Source organism: Lynx rufus, unplaced genomic scaffold, assembly GCF_022079265.1.
Source record: "Lynx rufus isolate CCGP_SWC_20201006 ecotype Redwood Valley unplaced genomic scaffold, mLynRuf1.p SCAF_11, whole genome shotgun sequence".
In the NCBI taxonomy this organism is placed as follows: Eukaryota; Metazoa; Chordata; class Mammalia; order Carnivora; family Felidae; genus Lynx; species Lynx rufus.
Window position 1 is genome coordinate 16,748,065 of NW_025814825.1, and position 23,781 is coordinate 16,771,845.

At 45.4% G+C, this 23,781-nt stretch overlaps 1 protein-coding gene across 1 annotated transcript; it reads right to left on the bottom strand.

Annotated features, from left to right (window-relative positions):
• Positions 1-550: 550 nt before the first annotated feature.
• DUSP29 (dual specificity phosphatase 29) lies at positions 551-22,772 on the bottom strand. Its single transcript, XM_047072041.1, has 3 exons — positions 22,573-22,772; positions 8,353-8,573; positions 551-795 (listed from the first exon to the last, which is right to left on the bottom strand). Exons 1-3 carry the CDS (start codon positions 22,770-22,772, stop codon positions 551-553), a joined length of 666 nt encoding a protein of 221 aa, XP_046927997.1.
• Positions 22,773-23,781: the final 1,009 nt, after the last annotated feature.

A 23,781-nucleotide genomic window follows, 5' to 3' on the forward strand; every position in this document is an offset into this window, starting at 1 on the left:
CCCCGCGTCAGGCTCTGGGCTGATGGCTCGGAGCCTGGAGCCTGTTTCCGATTCTGTGTCTCCCTCTCTCTCTGCCCCTCCCCCGTTCATGCTCTGTCTCTCTCTGTCCCAAAAAATAAATAAAAAACGTTGAAAAAAAATTAAAAAAAAAAAAAAAAAAAAAAGAATGTGACTTTCAGACAAAGCCAAACATTTAATCACAGCACAATGCCTACATATTTTCCAATCCTTTTCTGCTTCCATCTTACCAGAAAATAATAATAATGATGACAATAATAATAATAATAATAAAATACAGGCACCTTTGTGCAGAACTGTGTGCTCATCTGTAACCAATTCTGCTGAGAAGGCAGTCTGCCCCATTCTGCTATGAAGCCAAGTCCTCATCCAGGAGGCAGATTTGAATCCCCCCCCCCATTCATCAGCATACACCTGAGAAGTTTAAGATTGAAGGAAGTCAAGCTTTGGTTCACTGTCCCAGGTCACAGGGCAGGGCTATTTCAGCCTCCCTCTCTATTCCCGAGTATCTCTGTGGGCCCTGCTAGGGGTGCTATGGCTCCTTCTCACCAGCCTTCTCACTGTTGTCACTGTGCTTGGCCTGTCGCCTCTGCTGCACCAGCTGCTTGTCCAGTTCCCGGAGCTGCTTCAGAAAGCCCCGGTTGGGTAGGACACAGCGGTTCTTGGCCACTTGTTGAATGGCGTCCACCAGGGTCATGTTCTTGTGAATCATCAGGTAGGCCAGGACCAGGGTTGCTGAACGGCTGCGGCCCATGACACAGTGAACCAGGATCTTACCTGAAATGCAGTGGGAAGAAGAGGTACCACACTATACTGGTAATCATTGCATTCTTCACCACCATGTGCTCTCGGGGGGAGGGGGGGAACACCGATTTCCCTTAAGAATATCCTTAATGAAGCAATACAAATTAATTTTTATCAAATTTCAGCCTTTGGTTACACTTCTGCTTAATATTTTGCGTGATGAAATGGTATGTACACTTAAAGCACTTTGGCTGAGTGCCAAAGTAAGATGGTTATCTCAAGAACAAGCACATAGGAGGTAGAGTTGCAAGCTGAATTAGCCACTGTTTCATGAAACACTGTTTTTACTTAAAAGAGCAAATGACAGAAAAACCATGATAATTCACACTTGGATATTTGGCAGACTTTGTCTCAGAAGTGAACAAAGTAGGGAGCCTGGCTTCCAACTCCTACAAAGTAGAGAGTTGGAAGAGCATGCAACTCTTGATCTCAGGGTTGTGAGTTTGAGCCCCACGTTGAGTGTACTGATTGCTCAAAAATAAAATCTTAAAAAAAAAAAAGTGAACAAAATAGGCCTTTCATGTCAAAGGAAATAACCAATGGTGTTTGTTGCCAGTGATAAAATTCAGGCTTTTGAGGAAAATAGAATTTTGGAAAACTTGTATCTATTACTGTGGGGTTGACAGTTTCCCAATACTTTTAGATTTTTCTGTTAAGATTGGTGGTGATATTAACAAATGTGTTCTTTTGAAAACATACAATGAAAAGTGTCAACATTTGGAAGATCTACATAACTTAGTGAACCAATATTTTCCAAATGACCAATGTGGGATATTACAAAGTCATGCGTGAGTAAAAAAAAATCCATTCAAAGTGCAAGACAGACCAATGGATTTTCATATAACAGAGTACGTATGAAGTTTATGTATATGGTTTCAGATTGCAAGGCATCATAGCTAGCCTTTAAGAAACTATTACTTGTCAAGTTTTGGTGTAGTATTAAAGAAAAATATCCATAATTACCAGAAAAGGCTATTAAAATATCCTTCCCTTCTCCATCTACATGTCTGAATGAAGCTGGATTTTCTTTATATACTTCAACCAAAACAACACTACCATGGCATCAGCTAGGCCCGGCTTCACAGTGTGAAGCAGCTTCTGCACCCTTCAGGTCTGCATTTGGTAGTGCTCTCGAGCTCACACAGTAGTACATCAATGTGCGTTATCTCATTTTATCCTTAACAGAAACTTCAAGGTTTCATTATCATCATTCCTGCCTCACAGATGGGAAACAGGCTCAGAGTGGTGAAATGACATGCCAGAGGTCACCCAAAAAGCAGGTGCCATGGCTAGAAATAGTTAAAAGCAACTTGTTACTGAGGCCCTTCTGTGTGCTAGCCGCTGGCCACTGTGCTCAGGGGACAGAGAAAGTAATGAGATTAGGCTCTCCAGCTGTCCCCACCAATGCCATCCCAGTGGCTGCCCTCTCGTGTGTTTGTGGGATAGGGGCAGCTTGAGCTATGTGACTTGTGACCCCAGTGATGTCTCTTCCTGAGTCTCAGGCCTGTGGATCAGAAGGATGACCAAAAAGACACTTATGAACATCACTGAGCTTCTGGAACATCAGGATATGAGAACAGCTTGTTGAAGAATACTTCTGAACAGACATGGCTCCCCCGTGTCCTTCTCACCTCCACCCCCTCACCTGTGCCAGGGGACCATGCCCAGGACCATGCCCAGGCAGAGTGAGAAATCCAAGAGGGCCTGACCATCAGGCACAGGATTCTCTCTCCCCTCCTCCCAGCTGGCAAGGCCTGCACATCTTGCCCATCAGGAAGAACTCCAGGATGGCCTCTCCACACACACAGGGCTGGCGCAGAAAGGTGCTTCATAAGGAACTGTTCATTTTGTCACAATTCATTTTCACGAATCTCCACAAGCTTACCAGGCGGCCCTGCAATCCCACCTGCCATGATGCTGAGCTACAAGAGTGTGACCGCACCACATTTCCCTTGGGCACATTCGCTAGAAAGGAAGGCAAGAAGCAGGGCCTGCTTCTTTTTTGCTGGGTCGGGTTTGGGGGAAGCTGGCCCTGGCTCTTGCATGGCATGGTTGTGCTCCTGGACTGGAATGTCTACCTCTGGCATTCTAATCCCCACAGACTGTTCCAGAGGCTGGCTGGCTTCTTGCCAGCTATGCTGATAACTAAAGCGTTTCTTCCTCTCCTGGCAAAAAGGGTAATTCTTTCTGTCACGACTAAATGCTTGAAACAGACGAAAGCTGTAGTTCATTAAGTCTTTTGGGAGCCTGAAGTCTGTTAAGTGGGAGGAGGGGAGGGGAGAAAAATGGCAAAGGGAGATGGAGGGGGTTGGAGGAGAAAGGGGGAAGGGAGAGAAGGGCGTGCTCAGCTCCAGCAGAAACTCCTGGAGCTGAATTTTGGTTTTACAAAAGCGGCGTGAATGCCCTCAGCCATGTGAGCTTGGTAGGTAGGTCTTCCTCCCTTGGTAAAGGGCCTGTCTCAGCACCCTCCAGGCACTGCTCTCTCTTTGCTCTGTGGCTCTGCTAAGCACCACCCTTTGGGGCCCAGCATCGGGTGGTGAGAAAGCTCTCAGAGGGTTCAGGAGACAAGGGCAAGGAGACCTGCACGGGGCCTGCTCCCGGAATGGCCCATACTGGAGAAACTAGGAGGCTGTTAGACACCAGCCAGAGTTAGGACCCTAAGTGAAGGCAGCTTTGTCAGGGCACACATTTCCTAGATCAGTGGCTTTCACTTCTTTGTGTGCCCCCTGAAAACACAACACACAGTTCACAGTTTACATGTACATAGCCCTACCTCGCCCCCAGATCGTCCAAGTACATTTTTACATAGTACTCGATCAGCACGACATACTGATCAGCACGATCAGCACGACTCGATCAGCACGACAGACTGATGATGAAATTATCATCTCCATTTTACAGAAGAGATAATGTGCAAAGAAGTGAGCGGCCCTGTTTGCACAGCTGGGAAGTGACAGAACCATGCATGATTTGAGCCCAGGCTCCCTGACACCAGATTCAGAGCTCTATGTGATATCACAAGTGTGTGTGTATCAGACAAAAGTTCCACAAGGTAATATGAACTTTTACTACGTGCAATGCATGCTGCTATATTCAATTATTTTCTAATCAATTCATTCTTTTTAAGGAAATGCTGGCTGCACTCACTAATCTCATTTTATGACACACCAATAGGTCACAATCTATGTTTGAGAAATGGTGATTTCAATTTAATAATTCCCCTTAGCCTTTACCAAAAGGTGAATTCCCACAGTCTTATAAAGAAAACCCATATCCAGAATCTCTGCTGCTCCCCAATTGCGTATTTTCAACTGGTGACCAAAAGATAGGCCTCTGTCACTCAAATCATATATACAGGCCAAGCCTGTTAACCCACCGACCCCACCAACCCCCACCCTCAACTCAACCCCACCCCTGCCAGCTGTGACCTCTCATAAACAGCCTCCTTCCTTGGTTTTGGGGGATACTCTTTGCCTGTCTCTTGCTCACTCACCTCCCTCAGCAGCCTGCAAAGGCATCATTCATACTTCTCCCAAAACACTTCTGGGGGTGTGGAAGCCATCAGAAGAAGGGTCCACGTTATGTTTTGAACTGCTGGGGGGCAGGCCTGTGTGTGCTGCAGTAGGGCAGAGGATCCTTAAAATACCCTGAATATCTGGTCTGGTTAAAGCTTGGAGGCACCAGAAGACCACGCTCCTGCTCAAAAGCAGACTCGCTTTGTTTATTCATACCTGCCTTAGCCATAATAGATTTTAAGATGCCTTCAGAAGCAGGCTGTGGACTGTTTAAGAAAAAGAAAGAAAGAACAAACAGAGAGTGGTGATACTAAAATCTGATCTTTAGAGCCTTACAGTATCTGCCCCGGGATTTCCTAGAAGATTTCATTAAATTAAGCCCACACTACTTCACCTCTGAGGATGCCATGGCAGGAGGAGTGTAGGCAGTCCAAATGGGGTTCCCATGGCAGTATTTTGTCAGTACTTCTTTCTCTGCTGAAGAATGACAAGTTCAGTTGTTTCAGATGTCATAACCAGCAGGAGTGCCTCACCTTTCATGATTTTTGGTGACCTCTTATACAGTTAGGTCACCGAGTGCTCAAAATAAGAGCAAAGGACTCTCCTGAGAGGTCCAAATGACAGAAGGAATTCCCGCTGGCCTCTGATCAGCTCTGTGACCCTGGGCACATCACTTAGCTTCTCCAGGCCTCTGTTTCCCCAGCTCTTGGGGCAAAACACTGGACTAGATTATTTCTGAGATTTTCCAAGAGTGACTGCGGTTGCCTGGAGAGTTCTTTCGTAAGAGATGCATCAGGGTAGGATAGGGGTGGGAGTGGGCCCCATGGGGCTCACTACAAGCCCTGGGCACAGCTCTATAGCACCACGAGAAAGGTTTTTTCAACAAGAATAAACAAGACTGGATGTGAGGGGCAGCAGTGAGAAACAGTGTACGCTTGGCTGAAACTAGCCAAGGAAGAACAGGAAAGACAAGAGAGGGGAGAGAAAGAGAGATGCCTTGCCTTTGGGCCAGACTGTCCATCAACACCTCTTACATCAAGAGTATAATAAGAAACATACGAGTGATCCTGGCTCTAAAATGCTACAGTAGTGTCCCCTAGATCTCCAATGAACGACTAGACACACCACATGGCATGAAGGCTGAGCACATGCCATCCCCACTGGATGGAGTCTATGACAATGTCATTGCTGGGCTAATGAGTATTTTTATTTTGTTACTCTGACTATTTAGCACAGGTTACAAACTGACAGTCACTGGATATCTTTTGTTTGGCCTTTGCAGTATTGTAAGAAGTTTTCAATTTGTTGCCAACACTTAAAAATTGGGCAATTTCACATTAAAATCCAGATTGGAAACTTTTCCTGAAAAATCAGATCTACCACATTTGCACTGATTCTCACAAGATGCTGGCTGAGACTGAATAGCAGCTGCCCCCTTTGGAAAATGTATGGGGCTCTCCACTTAGCTATAAGCACCCTCTACCCACACTCCTCTGCTTTCCACACAGCTAGCTTCATTTTTTTTTTTTTTTTTACATTCCCTGCTAGGTTCTGCAGAGTTCACATTTGATCTGAGCCCCAGACTTGAGGATATTCAATTGTGAAGGGCACTGAGAAGGGACCCCAGCCTCCCTCCTGGCAATGAGGTCATGTCCTGCTCGCTTCACCAGCCAACTATTCTAGTCCCACACTTCTGCCCACTGATTCTAATCCCTGCATGTTCTCTGATCTGGGCATATACTTTTCTCTCTTGACCCTTTCTTTGCTAGGTGCTTTTGACCATATGGTCCATTAGGACCCACACGGGCCTGACATCGCCACATCAATGCTCTGTGATCTGCTCAGGCCTAAGTATGACTTGAGAGCCCCATTCTTTCCTAATTTAGCAGGGGTGGGGGGTGGGGGGCGAAAGACTCTAAAATGTTGTGCCAGGAACTGAAAACAAGCTGTCATACGAGTCTATTGTACTAGTTCAAAGTTGGAATGTCTTTTTTCCTTTTGGGATTGGAAACTTTATTATTATGATGCACACATGCTAGTGTGGTTATGTGCTTCATGGTGCACAACCTCTCTTTATCAAACACATCTGAGAACCTGCTGTGCACCAGGTTCTCTGCTAAGTGCTCTGTGTGGGTTACTCCTGATCCTCATTATAACCTTTCAGGGTAAATATTTTCATCACCAGATTGAGAAACCAAGGCTTAGAGAAATCACATTGTTAGTAAGTTGTGAATTTGATCCCCGCCCTGTCTTCTCTAAAGCCTGCCAGACCCCTTCCATTAAGAGAAAGTTTGAAGATACAGTAATGGCAAAAGAGTACATTAAACAGAAACTGAAGGATTGGGTTGTTGTAGCTTTTTGTTTTTTCTTGTCAAATATGTTTTCAGTTAACTTCAAATAATCTGAGGCAAATTTTACCTCATGTTGATGAGTCAGAGTCCAGTTGCTTTTTGATACTGCTTGGAAACCCAGAATGTGCATAATACAAAAGATGGTCCATAAATAGACTCATAAAAGCACGACTTTGAAATGAAGCATCCCTTAATATAAGCACTTAGGCTCTGTAGGTTTTTCTTCTTTTCATTGTGACATTGCTTTCTGAACCAAAATAATGGCAAATCCTTGGTGCCTATGGCTACCTGTGGGCCCAGGACCACTTTGGGATGGCCATCAAGGTCTGGGACTTGGCCTGCGCCCAACCTGCAGATTGCAAATTCCTGAAGCAGGCCAGCTGGTCAGGCAGTGAGCCTCATAATCCCAGACTCTTGTGGCAAGAAAGGGTTTCAGTAGTTGGATATCCTGAATTATGTGATGGTCCTATAAAGGAGTATGACGCGTGTGTCTGAAATCAGAGCACAGAGGAGGGAGTTGAAGTCCCTCTGGCCTCTATAAAATGCCCTGAGTTACACCCTGCAGCAATAACTGCACATTGTTTTACCCCCAATGCATACCTAAGCCATGCCTTTCTCTCTAAAATAGCCTTGTAGACTTAACCTGGATTAGACCAGCTAAAACTGTATTTTGAGTGCAAGGACTAGCACTGTGATTTTAAAAAATGGATAATTGGGGCACCTGAGTGGCTCAGTCAGTTGAGCAACCGAGTTTTGGTTTTGGCTCAGGTCATGATCTCCCAGTTCATGGAATCTGAGCTGAAATCAAGAGTCAGACACCTAACGGACTGAGCCACCCAGGCACCTCCACATGGTTTGTGGGATTGAGCCCCTGCACTGGAGTCTATGCTGACAGCTTAGAGACTCCTCGGGATTCTCTCTCCCCCTCACTCTTTGTCCTTTCCCTGCTGTCTCTCTCTCTCTCTCTCAAAATAAATAAATAAACTTAAAAATTAAAAAAAAAAAGAATGGATAATTAACCTTGGGAAACTTGGACACCATGAGTGCAAAACTCAGATTCTCAAATATATTTTGCCATATATAAAGGCTAGATTGTCAGCTTTCTATAGGAGGCCTAACTAGACGGAGTATGTGGGAAGGAGGGGATTGGGGGAGGCTGCCAGCTTGGTTGGTTGGCTGGCAGGAAAATCTGAAGTCTCTCCATAGATTCCCAGTCAAGTCAGCTTCCTGAAGGTTTTCTGGCATTGAAGCCCCTAGCTATTAGTCAGGTTTGGGTGCGGGCACAATTAGTGTCTGGGCTGTAGTCCCAGGTTTGAGGGCATCCAGACGTCCCTGCTGCTCCAAGGATTGCTGATGAGCCTTAGGGGATTGGGATTCAGACCAAATGCCTTTCCTCTGAACCCTCTCGATCCTGATTCCCCACAGAGGCGATCAAGGCCCGAACCCCACCAGCCGCATGCTCAGTGTGGTTCTTGTGTTCCTGGGCCTCGGACATTCCCAGCTTAATCACACACAACCCCCGCAGAACCGGCTTCAACAGTGCGCAGATCCCGCCTCCAGCCAAGGTGAGGGGCGGGGCTTCGTGGGGGAGGGCTTAGTGGGGCGGGGCGGGGCCTCGGGCGGGTTTGTTGGGGTTGGACCACCAAGGGTCACAGGTCTCTTACTGTGGTCGTGGCTGAGCGCTGCGTCGATGAAAGCGGCCGCCGGGTAGAAGAAGACGCTGAGGTCGAAGGTGGGCAGGTCGTCCGCCTCAACACCGTGGTATTCGATGGCCATGTCGCTGTAGTAGTCGGGCCCAGTGTCCACGTTCCAGCGGCCGTGGGCTGCATTCAGCACGTGCGTGAAGCCCGCCTTCTGCAGCCCGTAGCGGTCCAGTGCCGTAGTTCTGGGCACGAGGGGAGAGGCTGGTTGGCTAAGTGGTGTCATAGCCTGGATCTAGGGTGAAACTCGGGGCCCGCCAATGGGTTTATGCCATCAGTTCCAAAATAAAACCTAGTCACTGCAGTGAAGGACTTCCCTGGTCCAAAACCCTGATTACTGACCCCTTGACCGCTTGTTTCTGGATAGGCTGGTTCGAGAAGGGAGAGAGTGGAGGGTGAATCGATCGTCCATTCATTCTTTCATCATTCACCATAAACAGAAGAGCTTAGTGCTAGACACTGTGGTGGTTGCAGGAGTGCACTTGTTACCTGCCAACTCCCCTAGAAGACCGCCAGAATAATCTGTTCATCCAGCAAAGCTGAATGTAAGGGAGGGGGTCACCTTCACAGAGCCTCAGGAAACCCTTTAAAGCAGGTCGCTCCTCTGAACCTTCCAGACGTTTATAGGGTTTGGTGGGCTGGGGCTGGAATGACTGATTTAAGATGGTGTTACAGTGCAAAGATTTTATTGAGATCGGGCAAAATTCTTGACATTGATGTTCACAGGGTTGGTGAACACGGTGCAGAACCCTTGCTTTGATAAGTGAATCATTGCCTAGTTTGGCAAAGCGTTTTTCTAAGGAGAGGTATTTGAGCTGTCTATTGTTTGAGTTGATTTCAGGAGCCAACAGTGAAGTTATTTTCTGATTTATAGCCTTATCTTTCTAGACAGGAATTTCCAGGAAGAAAGAATAAAGCCATGTTGAAGTAGGTGGCCTTGGAATATGCGGCAGAGGTAGGTTGTCAGAGGAACCAGGAGTTATTTCTGTCTAGAAGGGCCAAGGGAGGCTTTATGGGAGAGGGCTGTTTGAGTTTGTCTTACTACAAATGTTAACACGGTGATGGAGGGGAAGAGGGAAGCAAGGGCAGGGAATTAGCACTACTTACAGTGTGGAGGCTGGAGATAATGAAGCCCTTTTAGGAAATGCTTATTATTTCCTGCAGTCAGTCATTTATCACAAATAATGATTTAAAATCTATTGTGTGCCTGTCACTGTCCTGGGTGCCGATGGTGCAACAGTGAACAGGTTAGTCAAGGTCTCTCGGGACCTCACTCTCAGACAATGCACTCCCTTCTACCTCAAACCCACTATGACCGAAGGATGAAATAGCAAAAAAGTGGGGCAACTGGGTGGCTCAGTCTGTTGAGCGTCCGACTTCGGCTCAGGTCATGATCTCACGATTTGTGGGTTCAAGCCCTGCATCAGGCTCTGTGCTGCCAGCTCAGAGTCTAGAGCCTGCTTCAGATTCTGTGTCTCCCTCTCTGCCCCTCCCCTGCTCATGCCCTGTCTCTCTCTGTCTCTCAAAAATAAATAAATGTTAAAAAAAATTTTTTTTAAGTTCAGATGGCAGTAAAAGCTGTGCTGATGACTGTGGTCCTGCTTTATGTAAGGTGGTCAGGCAAGGCCTTGCCAGGAGGTAGTATTTGAGCTAAGACTGAGGGATGAGAAGGAGTTAGGCAGGGGTAGAGTTGGAGGAAAAGTGTTTCATCCAGGCCTAGGGAACAGCAAGTGCCAAGAACAGAATGGAAACAAGCATGGCTGTAGTAGCAAGGGGGATAGTGGTACAAGAGGAAGTTGGAGAGATAGGCAGGGGCTGGGTCATGGTAGACCTTGTAGGCCAAGGAAAGAGTCTGCATTTTACTCTAAGTGTGGTGGAACATCACATGCTACAGAGGGTTTAAGGAAGGGGTGAACATCGTTTACTTTTTTAAAGACCAGTCTGGGGATGTGTGGAGATGGATTGGAGAGGGGGAAAAATGGAATCAGGGAGCTCTGTTGGAGACTGTTGCAGTTGTACAGCCAGGAGAGGAAGGTGGTTGGACCAGGGTGGGATCACAGCAGGGCTTGCTGAGGGACTGGGAGAGGGGCAGGGAGGAGGAGGCTGGTATGGCCAGATCATAGGATGTGAGAGGAGAGGAGAGGAAAGTCTGGAGGAGTGTGAGGTTGGAACACGGAAGTGCTTGGATCTGTATTTGGGGCGGGGTGGGGGGGGGGGTAGGGGTGGGGGTCAAGGAGAGTGGTTGAGGAGGGGTGATCCCAACTAGATTTTAACAGCACAAAGAGCAGTCTACAGCTCAGGAAAGATGACAAGGGCCTGGAACCATAATAATAAGAGGCCAGAAGTGACATTTTGCTCCAGCTGAGGACTCATCTCAAGGTCACTGGTAAAAGGTAGACAGAAGGGACCATATTGGTTACCAACAGTGATCAATACCCTGGGCCAAGAGGAGCCTTGCAGCAGGAAACATGCCACGGCCCCTTGGCCAAGGGCCCCCCATCTGTTGCTGGTTTCCTGGAGCTTTTTCTTGGTCATGAGAGGAACCATGATGGAGTCCAGTGTTTGGGAAAGAGAGATCCAAACACAGGCATTGAGCTTTTAGAAACATTTGCAAACAGCCCATTGGAATTGAGCTGTGGAATGGTGGAGAGTTCCACCAACCCCCTCAGCTAGACTTTGGTGCTGCCATCCTGACTATGGACTACATTCTGCTTTCAGTTTTTCCTCAGAAAGACCTGTTTTTCATTTTTCTTCTTGTCCCAAAGTATGTATACAACAAACACTATGCTTTTGGGACATAGATCTGAGCTCAATTAATGCCTCCACTAATGCAGTCCATCTTGCTGAGTAGCAATCCACCTCACTTTGAGGTTGAGCTCAGTGGAAAAATTAAAATGAACTGTCCTTGACAGGAAGTTCCTACCCACCATAAAGACTGTTATCTCTGGGTTCAGCAGCTGGGTTTCAACATAATCAAATAGTAGTTTGAATAAATAGCAATTTGCACTTTGTTGCTTTTGGGGTCAAGGATCAGGGTAAATATGTGACAAGACTCGTTGCATGACACCTCCACAGTCAGACCACAGAGCTGGTTTTAGCTGTCTGAGGGAGAGAAAAGGGCTCCTGGGGAGGATCAGACCTGGTGGGTGTCTGAAGCCCACTGCAGGTTTTGGGGCGTCCTATGGCTACCTGAGCCGGGAAGGGAGGCAGTGTCCTTACGCACCACTCTGGGATTTCCCCCAGTTTCCTCATTCAGAGTCCTCCTCTCCTTTCCTCCTTCTTTACTCAGAGTCCAGTTGAGAGCTCAGAAGAGTATCCATGGCAAAATGAGGATCTGCAAAGAGCAAGTCTTAGTAGTCTTGGTATATAGTGGCTGTGATGGAGGCAGATCCCCAATTGGTCCAAATGCCTGGCTCAGCAATTATTGGGAGTAGGATGGGTCAGAGGGTTCTCCCTAGCACTGTATTGTTGTTTTCTTAAATTTTAGGGCCATCTGCTTACGTATGTTATGTGGGGAAGAGACTAAGAAATATGCTTCTGCTTTGGAGAAAAGCTCAGGAGAAAAACAGACTTGCCAACTTACTTCTAGAATCTAGATGATGCAGGAGCCTTAGTTTCTGGTTTAGTTAAAAATCCTTATGTAAGCAATTTGTTTATTTAAGAAATTATGTCATAAAAATGTGTCATCTGATTACAAAAATAACACTTGCCCAGTGCAGATTATGAAAAACAGGGGCGCCTGGGTGGCTCAGTCAGTTAAGCATCCAACTTTGGCTCAGGTCATGATCTCACAGTTTGTGGGTTCGAGCCCTGTGTCGGGCTCTGCTCTGACAGCGTGGAGCCTGGAGCCTGGATCCTGCTTCCTATTCTGTGTCTCCCTCTTTCTCTCTCTCTCTGCCCCTCCCTGCTCATGGTCTCTTTCTCTCTCTCTCTCAAAAATAAGTAAACATTAAAAAATTTTTTTTAAATATGAAAAACATATTCCTTCCCACATGCAAAAAAATCACCTGTATTTCTACCACCTAGAGATAAAGTCTCTTTGCTTTTTGATATAAGATTCCTCAGTTGCTTTTCTATGCATAGATTTAGATATTTTATATAGAGATTTGTTTGGGGGGTACAATACTACATGTAAGTTTCAAAACCTTTGACATGGTGATAAATTGTAAACATCTGCCTCTGTCGACATACAGCCTTCAATAGCTGCCTGCTGTTCCATTCTGTAGGGAAATCTCAATTTTACCTCACCAAGCCCCTACTTCTGGATATTTGTCTCCTCTCTCCCCCTCTTGCTCTTGCTCTCTATCTTTATCTCTTTCATGAAGAGGGAGTGGCAGGTATTATAAGAAACACTATAAATGAACAACTTTGCTTTATTTCTTTGGGCACATCTCTGATTACGTCCTTAGAAGAAATTTTAGGTAGAATTTTGGGGTCAATGGGTATGAGCATTTTTAACACATGTGCTGTGTTGCTAAATTATCCTCCTTAAAGCTTGCTCATTTTGCATTCTTTGCTAATTTCACTGGCAAAAAAAAAAAAAAGGAAGGAGAAGAAGAGGAAAAGATATCTCATTTTCATTCATTGTAGCAATAAGGCTGGACATTTTATCACACATTTGTTGGACTCATGCAGTTTACTTTTGAAGAACATTGCCATATCTCTGTTTCTGACCCAATTCCCTTTATCTCCTCTCACTGTGAACCTCTGGCCTGGCCCTGGATTCTTACTGCAGATTGGAGGGCCAGAGAAGTGACTCCCCTCTTGCATGGCCCAGTTTCCTCATTCGGAGTCCTCCCCTCCTTCCTCCTTATCTGGCCTGACCCAGCCTCCTTTCAGCTCCTCTGAAGTTTCTTCAGGAAGCTTGTTTCAACCCACTATCCTTGAGGAATGGCGAATAAGAGCACTCTTGGTGAAGCAGTCTCCTTGGGCAGCACTCCTGACATTCCACTTTTCCAGGCCTCTTGCCGCCCCAGCCGAAATACCTCAGCATCTACCCCAAAGCCCGTTACGCCCCACTCCCCGGGTGTATGCTCTGGCGCAGAGGGGAGGAGGGACATGCATGTATACATCTATTCAAGCCCTCCCTCAGCTCCCTTGTGGTGGGAAACCAGCTGCTCCCACATTGTCAGGATTCTACATTGGGCACTGAAGAAAGTCCACTAGTGACTGGGCGTTCTCCATACCCTTGTGTCTGTGAAGACCCACCTATTTCCTGCACCTGACTGTGGACTCTTGTTTGCCAATAGCCTGTATCCTGTACTCTGGCACTCTGTTCATTCTGGTGCATATGACACTTTGGTGTTCGCGTGTTATTTCATGGGCATGACCCTGATGGAGACCTTCTCCTTTGGAGTCTCGACCACACCTACTGCTTACAGGTGGATTTTAAAAGCAGGCATATTTCTAGCTTTTGATCTCCATCAATTCTCCATCAATTTCATCAATGAAAGTGAAATTCCCTGGCTTTCTAGTTTCTTGGGTGTTCTTGTTACTTGCTGACGATGAAACTGTTTGGTTTTGAGGCCCTTCGGAACACACAGGGCTGGCAGGTGCAGTTTATACACTTACACTGCTGCACGAGCTAAAACAACTGAACCTCTGGGACCTTCAGCTTTCTTTCTTTGTCAAACTGAACCAATTACACTGGCAGTACTTTTCCTTACAGGATTCTTGTAAATTGAATGATGCCATACTCGAGTTTCTTTGAAAGGTTAAAAGATAAATTTAAGAGAAGAAAGCAGTAGAAAGATGTACAGCAAAATGTTAACAGTGGCTATCTCTGGGTAAAGGGATTATAGAGAATTTTAATTTTCTTCTTTTTGTCTGTGTTTTGTAAATATCCGTGATGAGTAGGTCATATATTCACTTAACATGCAAGTGTTTACCATGATTTTTATTGATATTTTCTTAGTTCTTGGGAGACACTGGCTATTCAAAGATATAAGGTGACCCCAGCATTTTTAATTCTTGTCAGATATCCCTTCATCATCTGCCCCAAGAAGGGAGGCTAAGAGGGGAAAGAGAATACTCGGAGGCTTGGATTTGAGAAGTGATATTGTATTAATAATTACACTAGGCATTTTGCTAACCATGAAAGGAAGTGGTTGATGTTGCTTGAGGCCTTCACTGAGAAGCCTACTGGAAAAGCCCAGCCAGGTCTCCCCATTCACTTTGCCCATGACTGGTGCCCAGTTGTATCTAAGTCACCTTTGGTACTTGGAGGTTCAGAATCCAGGCTTTCCAACTCTTTCCACTAACATTCAGCACGTTAAATTGGCAACTGTGGCTGTGTTTTCACTGCATCCTAAACCACGGTCCACCCTGGAGAAGCAGGTCAAGTTTGAGCTCTGCTTGGTGCCTGAAGGCTGAGTTAATTCCTTCTTTTTGTGGGGAAAGGTTGCAGCTGTCCAGGTGTCCGGGAAGCCCTCTCATAGGCTGAGGGCCAGCTAAGCTGACTGACTTGCTTTCTCCTCACTTTCCAGCCTCCTCAACTACAGGCCAGGCCTGGAGATGCCTCTGCTTTCAAGGCTGTTGGTCTGGTTGGGAGGAGAAAAGCAGAAAGGGCAAGATAGCAAGACCACTTGAAAGTGAGCTCAGGCTGAGTAGGGCTGACCACAGGGAGGAATCAGGCTTTAAGGGGAAGGGCAGCTGTCTGTTGATGACCTCAAAAGCCAGACCTTGGAGGCAACTATAGTTTTAATAAAAATGGAGAGCTGCTCAGCACCCCCGCCATTCAAGCGGCAGAGCAAGTTAGCGCCGTGGCGTTGGCTCACGGGATGCTGACATCAGGAGGGAGAAGAGAGATTTCTCAATTTTCCTGTTCCAGCCAAGCCTATGGGAGGCTGTCCTGCCTGGGAATTTGCAATCACTTTGACAGTAACCAGGATATTTCCCCTCCTGCTGACTACAAGGGAAAAAAAGAAAAATGAAAAAAGATTTCTCTAAGCAAATGAAAAATGTGAATGAGATTAAAGAGAGAATATTTAAATTACAGAAACTCAGTGCTTTCAAGCATACTCAAGCACTTTTGAAGCACCCATTTAGGGACTGCTGATTGATAAGAGGCGATGAATTATTCTTATCTCATCATTGACGCAAGTCCCTGGCTCTCTGGAGGGCAACACTTGGTTAACCTAATTTGAATCTAATTTGAATGACTTAAAAGTAATAAAACAAGTATGTGCTTGAACCTAATGAAGCCTAATTTATTTAATAGCACATTTCTTAAGGAATTTTATTTTAGAGCTGGAAGAGACCTTTGAAATCATCCTTGTATTTTACAAATAAAGAAACTGAGTCCCAGAACAGTAAAATGTTTTGCCAAAGGCCGCACATAATGACCACCAGCACGGGGGCTTGAACTCTGTGCCCTGAATCCCATTTGAGGCCTTTTGCCCTACTCCATCCATGCTGACCCTAAAATTCCCACTTGTAGCAGATTCAGACCCCCTACCGAGCTATGGGAAATGGGTGGGAAGAGGGTGGCTGTGCCTGGAGCCGGGATGACATTCTGGTGAAAATCTCTGATCGTCGGCCTGTTTTCTTGTCCCAGTGCCTCCATTAATCCAGCACACTCAACACCACCCAGATCCTCACAGGGCTGCAGTGGTGGTGTCAACTCTGCCCTCCCTGGGCTGGTAAGCAATAGGGACTTGGAGTCATCAGGCACTCCACGTGGTGAATCCTCTCGGGATAATCTTGGATTGAGAAAATGCTGTAGAAGTTCTGAAATCCACAGGCCCATTGGGTTTTGGTGTGGCACTGCCTCCTTAGGCCTCAGGCCACCTGGGTTCCTGGAAGGCCAGGACAGTATCTGTGGGGGCAATTGAGGCACGAGCCTGAAAAAGCCCATTAGGCGGAAACTTCCTTGCAGCCTGAACTTGAGTTCATGATAGCATCTCATGGGAGAAATTTGACCAGGAGTATTTCCCGTCTCAACGCTGCCCTTAACACAGAAGGACCTTAATGGCAAAGCACAATGACAGTTCTTTATCTTTTACACTGTGAGCTGAGTTTCCAGAACCTGCCTGATCTGTAATAGTTCACACTTATTGGGTGTGCCACACACGGTGCTAAGTGGCATATGTATTAACTCATTGAATCCACATCTTATAGGTAAAGAAATTGAATCTCAGAAAGCATGAGGGACTTGCCCAAGGCCACATGGGGACCAGTGTTTGACTAGGCACTGTGGCTTCGGAGCAGATGCTCAGCCCTTCTGCCTCTCTCCATGAAGAAGCCCTTGAGGGGAGAGGAGGGAGAAAAAGTGACCTGCTTCTTTGGGCTAAGTCTGGTCCCCAGAGGGTCCCAGGCATCACCAGCTACCCCAGAACATCCATCCTCACTCCTGGATCCTAACCACCCTCACTTCCAGAGCCTTGATACCTTTCAAAAATTGTAGGTGCTTTTAAGGAAAGGAAGAAAAAATCAAGCTAAATGCAACTTTCAAATTAAAACTGAGACTTTGTGCATGAGGAGCCAGCCGTGAGCTTTTTGCTGCTTTGGGCAATACCTACAGAGAGACCAAGAAACAAAGGCAACCTTGCCTGCTCTCAGCAGGGTTTTAACCTCCATGTGGCTGCATTGGCAGTGGAATTAATTGCTCTCTCAATAAGCATTTGTGAGTCTCATTAGCCTTGTAAGCTGGTGTCTAGGAGGGACCCTGAGCAGAGATGAGGATAAGCACCATGAAGCATCATGCCATGCTGACTTGTGCCCCCCGCCCCCACTGTGCACGCAGGTCACACACACTGACCGTGGAGCCTGCCTAGACTGTATATGTGTGTGTTTGTTTTGGGGCTCTACCAGGCAGAGCTGGAATGAATCGAAAGGGCAGTAACATTTTCTTGGTTGAAGGAACAAGGTTGCGGTCAGATGTCAAGGAGGCAAGCATATCTTACTGCATCACACCCTGTTGTCTGGCACTCTGTTAACTAGAACTTGACTGTTCTGCTCAGACACTCAGTGGCTTCCTGAAGAGAGTCGCTCAGTGGGCATTCAGTCTTCCACAAGCTGGCCCTGACCTACCTTCCCGTGTTTCTTTCTCACTAGGTAACAATAACGATAACATTTGTATTTGTCTTACAAAACGTTCTCATATTCCATATTTCTTTGAATCTTCGTACTGATCATTTTTGGAGATGAGGGCATAGGCCCAGAAAGGTAAAAGGACCTGCCCAAAGCCACTACACCTGCAGTAGATTGTGGCTGTGGTCGATTATGCATTACCACTTGGAATATTTGACAGGTTACACTTTCCTGTCCTATTAACATGAGGGTTTGGCTTGAACTTGCTTTAGCCACTAAAACGTGGGCAGAAGTGGCATGTGTCACTTCTGAGTCAGCTCGTGACTTTCCATGGCCCTTCTCTCCAAGAAACTGGCAATATCCCAGATAGGGGCTGCTCTGTCAGCCTGGGTCCTGAGGCCTAGAGTGACGTGGATGTGGAGCAGTAAGGATTGGCCCCCCCATGGACGTGGCATGTGCATGAGAAATAACCCTCTGCTGTGGTAAGCCACCAAGACGTTGGGGTCATCTGTTACTGCAGCACAGCTAAGTCTGAGCTGACCACATGGCGGTCAAACATAGCTCAGTTCTAGACACCCTGAAAGTGTACATCTACCACATCTATCCCTGGTATTCTAGACACACCATCCTGCTTATTCTCACCTCCGTGCATTTCTTCATCTTGCTCCCTCTGCCCAGAACTCTGTTGAAATCCTACCCATCTTCCAGAGTCATGCTTGGAATTCACCTCTTCTGTGACACTTTCTCAGAATCATAATAGTACCAAACACTTAGTGGCATTTACTTACTATGTGCCAAGCACTTTGTTTTAATTCATTTCATATTCACCCCACGGAATGAGCCCTATCTCTGTTGCCACATAAAGTGAAGAGAGGTAAAATAAGTTGTCCAAGATCACATAAGTGGTGGCTGGCAGAGCCAAGACTCGAACCCCACACTCCTTCTATTCCACTACCCCTTCTCCTTCTGTTCCCTGTTACATTTCTACACATCTCTTCTCCGTAGCTATAAAACAGCTTCTTTATCTGATTGACCACATTTCTTTTCTTTTTTTTTTAATGTTTTATTTATATTTGAGAGAGAGAGAGAGAGAGAGAGAGAGAGACAGAGTTCGAGCAGGGGAGGGGCAGAGAGGGAGGGAGACAGAATCCAAAGCAGGCTCCAGGCTCCCGAGCTGTCAGCACAGAGCCTGACGTGGGGCTTGAACCCGTGAACTGTGAGATCATGACCTGAGCCAGTCAGACGCTTAACTGACTGAGCCACCCAGGCACCCCTTTTCTTTTCTTTTTTTAAAGGTTTTAAGTAATCTATCACTTCTCGGCCTTTTGGCAAAGATCAAGTGACGATTTTAAATAATCTCTACACCCACATGTAGGGCTTGAACTCAGAACCCCGAGATCAAGAGTCACATGCCCCACCGTCTGAGCAAGCCAGGTGCCCCTTGACCACATTTTCTTGATCTGAGTTTAGGTATAAGTTATACCACTTACTGGTGGTATGACCTTGGGCTGGTCACTTAATTTCTCTGAGCCTCAGTTTCCTCTTTGTATTCCCCACAGCTCCTAGCAAGTTTCCCAGTAAATACTAACTGAGCAAATGGATAAACTTTCTGAGCCCTGGTTTGCCCATTTGTAAAATAAGAGTAATAATGGTACTTCCTTGGTTGTTGAGTTTAAATGATGCCTAGCAACAGGGCACAACACACAGTAAGATATATACAACACAACAAGCTATTGTTATTAATTATTATAAGCTGTAGGAAATGTAAATATAGTGTATAAAATACAGAGAAAAAACTTACTTCTCACTATGCAGATTGAGGAAAGCTAGCTTTATGGCAGAAGTGACTTGAGTGGTTTTTGCAGAATGTATAGAATCTGGACACAGAAAGGAGGTGGGGGGCAGGGCATTTTAGGCAAAGAGAACAGCATAGATAAAGAGCCAGAGACAGTGTAGATCTTAAAATCTTAATCTCTCTTCCCTCAGGTATACCACGATTAGGGTCATATCTAAGGAAATAATCCTAAATATGAAAAGATTTTATGCATAAAGACGTCCATTGCAGCATTATTTATAAAAGTGAGAACATAGAAATAATGATATGTCCAACAATAGGGAAGTGGTTAAATAAATGACCTTACATCCACCTGATATATTATTATCTGATAGATAATATTATATTATAATTAAAAGTATGAGAAATACGTCATAAGGGAAAAGTTTATGAATGATGCTATGTGGGGAAAAAAAAAGGAATAATCAATACGATTACAACTACATAAAAATAAGTTTTAAAACCAAAATAATACACAGAAATTCCAGGTGGAAATCCTGTCCTTTGATTTCTTATCCTTAAGAGTAAGGAGTAGCTTCAGAGTAATGGGGTTTGGTGATTGCTCTGAGAGATTTAAGTTTTCTTCCTTACGTTAATCACTACTTTATTATTAGAGCTAACTTTTATTGAGTGCTCACTACGTACTAGGCACTACACGGATACTTTACATAATTATCTCAATCCATACAACCCAATGAGGAAGATTCTCTTGTTAACCTACTACAAATAGAGAAATTAAAACATATATTTATACAATAAACATATATTACTTTTATAATAGGAAAACCATATATTTACTGAATTTAATATTTTATAATTAAAAGATAAGAGATTCAGATCCTCCCCCCCCCCATTTTGCTACTTCAATGATAAAATACACATTGTTGTGCATATTTCCTTACGTATTGATACTATTATTTCTATAAATCACATTTCTTAAAGTGATATTTGGGGTCAAAATGTATATGTACCTTTTTAAATTTTGAACTAATTTTGGAGTTAATCTTAGGGAAGTTGCAAAACCAGTACAGAGATTGGCAATAAAAAAGAATAAAATACTCGTCCATGCTACAACTTGGATGAACCTTGAAAACATTATGCTAAGTGAAAGAAGCCAGACACAAAAGTCATATATTATGATTCCATTTATATAGGAAATGCCCAGAATAGGTAAATCTATAGAAATAGAAAGCAGATGGGTGGTTGCCTAAGACTGTGAAAAGATGGAGAATGGACAGTTTTCAGGTGGTTTCCTTTGGAGGAGATGAAAATGCTTTGAAATGAGTGGTGCTGGTTGTACAACTTTTTAACTATAATAAAAAAAAATCACTGAACTCTGCACTTTAAAAGGGTGATTTTATGGAATATGAGCTATATCTGAATTAAGCTGTTATTTAAAAAAAAAGAAAACAGGGGTGCCTGGCTGGCTCAGTTGATTAAGCGTCCAACTTTGGCTCAGGTCATTATCTCATGGCTTTGTTGGTTCGAGCCCCGCATCAGGCTCTATGCTGACAGTGTGGAGTCTGCTTAGGATTCTCTGTCTCCTTCTGTCTGTGACCCTCCCCTACTCCCTCTCTCTCTCTCTATCTCTCTCAAAAATAAACTTTTAAAAAATTAAAAAAAAAACAGTACAGAGAGTCCCATAAACCCCTCACTGATGTTCCCCTAATGTTCACAACTGGGAAACGATTGGATAAATCAGAGTACAGCTCTCCTATGAGATAGTAAAAGTACCCAAAGCATGATTCCTTTTTTTCTCCTAAAAATTATTTAAAAGAATCAAAAACCCTTTATATGTGTGTGTGTGTTACCTTACATTTGCAGCAGCACACATAAAGTAGTGGGAGTATGAAAGTGAGCTTAATACTGGTTACTTGGTGGCAGAATTAAGGCGGACAGAGGGAGATTAGCAGTTTGTTTTTATAACCCTCTAGTTTAATTTAGTATAAAAAGACATGTAATTTTTCTAACTTTTTCAATTTAGAATTATTAAGGAGGGGCACCTGGGTGGCTCAGTGGGTTAAGCATCTGACTTCAACTCAGGTCATGACCTCGTGGTTCGTGAGCTCAAGGCCTACCTGGGCTGTCTGCTGTCAGCATGGAGCCAGCTTTGGATCCTCTGTCTCCCTCTCGCTGCCCCTCCCCCGCTCGTGCATGCAATCTCTCTCTCTTAAAAATAAACAAACATTGAAAACACTTTTAAATATTAAGGGAAAAAAAAGGCAAGGGATGCTGCCCCTGGATTTCCCATGACTAGGCAGTCATCTCCAGGTTTTATGCAGCATGGTGTTTATTAACATCACACACGCAGGGGTCCTACACCATCAGCTCCTGGGAGAGATGGAACCTGAGCAGGAATCCTGGGGAATAGATGGAGGAGTAGGAGTACTGGTTAAGATAAAAGCTTCTGGGTTAGGCAGAACTGCGTTTGAATCCCAGATTCTGCCACCTACTGAGCTGTGGACCTTGGACCAGTTGCTTAACTGCCCTGTCCCTTGATTTCTGATCCTTAAAATGGGAGTAATTGGATGACTTTCATTGGGCTATAATGAAAACAAAATGAGCTCATTCATGCAAGATGCTTAACACTGTGACTAGAACATGGTATTCAGTAAGTGAAAGGAATTATTATTATTAATATTATTTATAGTAGACATTTTCCAGTTGTTGGAGGAATGGGAAACAGTGGCTATAAAAATCTAGAGGAGGGGACGGTGACCTCAACTTTGCTAGACCTAACATGTTCCCAACACATAAGTTGATGTGCTCCTGTGTCATCAATCTGAGAACTGACTTTGTTCTTGCCACTCTTATACCCAGCTAAAACAAAAGGCTCCGGTTCCCAGCCTCCCTTGCAGCTAGAGGCAGGGGAGGTCTTGGGAGACACTTTCTTCTGGAAAGATGCACTTACTTTCTCTTTATGTTTCTGTGGCCTGGATCCCACAGATGGTGGCTGGAGCTCTATCAGCACTATTGGCTCATGCAACAACTTTGAGGAGGGAAACCATACCCTTGGGATGGTGGAGCAGAGCACAGGAGCCTGAGACGCTGATGACCCTGGAGTCACCACGCCAGCCCCAGCTTACCTTCCTCTGCACCTCTTTTATATAAGAGAGAAATAAACCTCTATGTTGCATAAGCCCTTTCTCTGGGTTTTCTATAATGTGAAGATAAACCCAGCCCTAATTGAGTTCTCACAATACAACTAACCCAAAAAGCAAAAGCTCATGTCTAGGAGGGAGTGAGGGGTGTGAGCTGGGGAGGGGCTGGCTGCCTTCTCCTGGGTGAGGCCAGAGGTGAGGCTTGGCCTGGACACTTACTCATCGCCGATGTAGAGCTGGGGCCAGACCTCGTTGACATGGGTGTACTGGGGACTGCCCTTCCAGAAGAGACGCTCCAGCTCAAAGGCTCCGGGGGTACAGTAGTCCTCTGCTTCTACCTCCCCCTCCACCTTCGGCAGCAGCCTCTTGGCAGATGGGTAGGCATTTTTGAGACTTGTCTTTGGTTCTCTGGATGTCATTTTGAAGCCAAGGGATTTTCTTTCGTTTCTGCAATTGGTCATGAGAGAGGGTCAGGATTTGAGTTAGCAGGAGGCAGAGGTAGGGAAAGGCCTTTACAAAAAGAGGTGGGAATAAACTGATCTTAAGATTCAACAGGCATTTCCCCTGCCTGCTGTGCTTCTGCTTCCTTTTCTCGGGCCACAGAAGTAACCAAGGAGGGCCATGATGGCAGTTAAACACTTCAGCAACATTCCATTCTCCTTCAGCGCAGTAGTGCTGGGGGCCCTCTGACATGGGCCGAGGAGGATTTGCAGCAGAGTCAAGACAGGCTTCAAGCCTCAGAAATCCCTGTGGGCAGCCAGTCCCTTGCCTCCTTTCTTTTAGCTTTTACCCCTTCTTTGGTCCTAGTTTTTCTTTTATCTGACTAAAATCTGCTGGTTCTGACCATTTTGAATCCTAATAGGAAGGGCCAGAAGATTCCTACCATTTCAGGCCTGGGATACTCAACACCTGCAGGGAGCCATTAGCCACGGGACAGGGCACACCTGTAAATCCAGAGCCCATTTGAGCCAAGCAGCCATGCACGTTCTGGAATCTCCAGGAGCCCTCGGGTAGAAGGAGGCTTGGCTGCATGAGGGTTCCTCAATGCATTAGGACAGTTGAAGGCAATGTTGTTGGCTGCTCTCACGCTAGGGGCTGGCAGTTGTGCTAACTTACCAGGGGTCAGAAGAGATGTTCCAAGCTGTAAAGCTGTGTTTGCAGATTGAAATGCATATTTGGAGACCTTGTCAGGCTCTGCAAATGGAATGTGGGAGAAGAGTTTCCACTGTCCCCAAAGAAAGGAATTTGCTGTGGAATTGGGCAGTGTTTGTTCCCTGAGCTGAGTGACTGATGCATCTACACTCAGACAGCCTGAGGGGAGGTTATGCTCTGAGACTAGAGGCAAGGAGAAAAAAGGCAGAGTGACTGAGAAATGTGCAGGTGAGTGATGGGGAGGGAGTGTTATTCATTTAACAAATACTTAGCTGG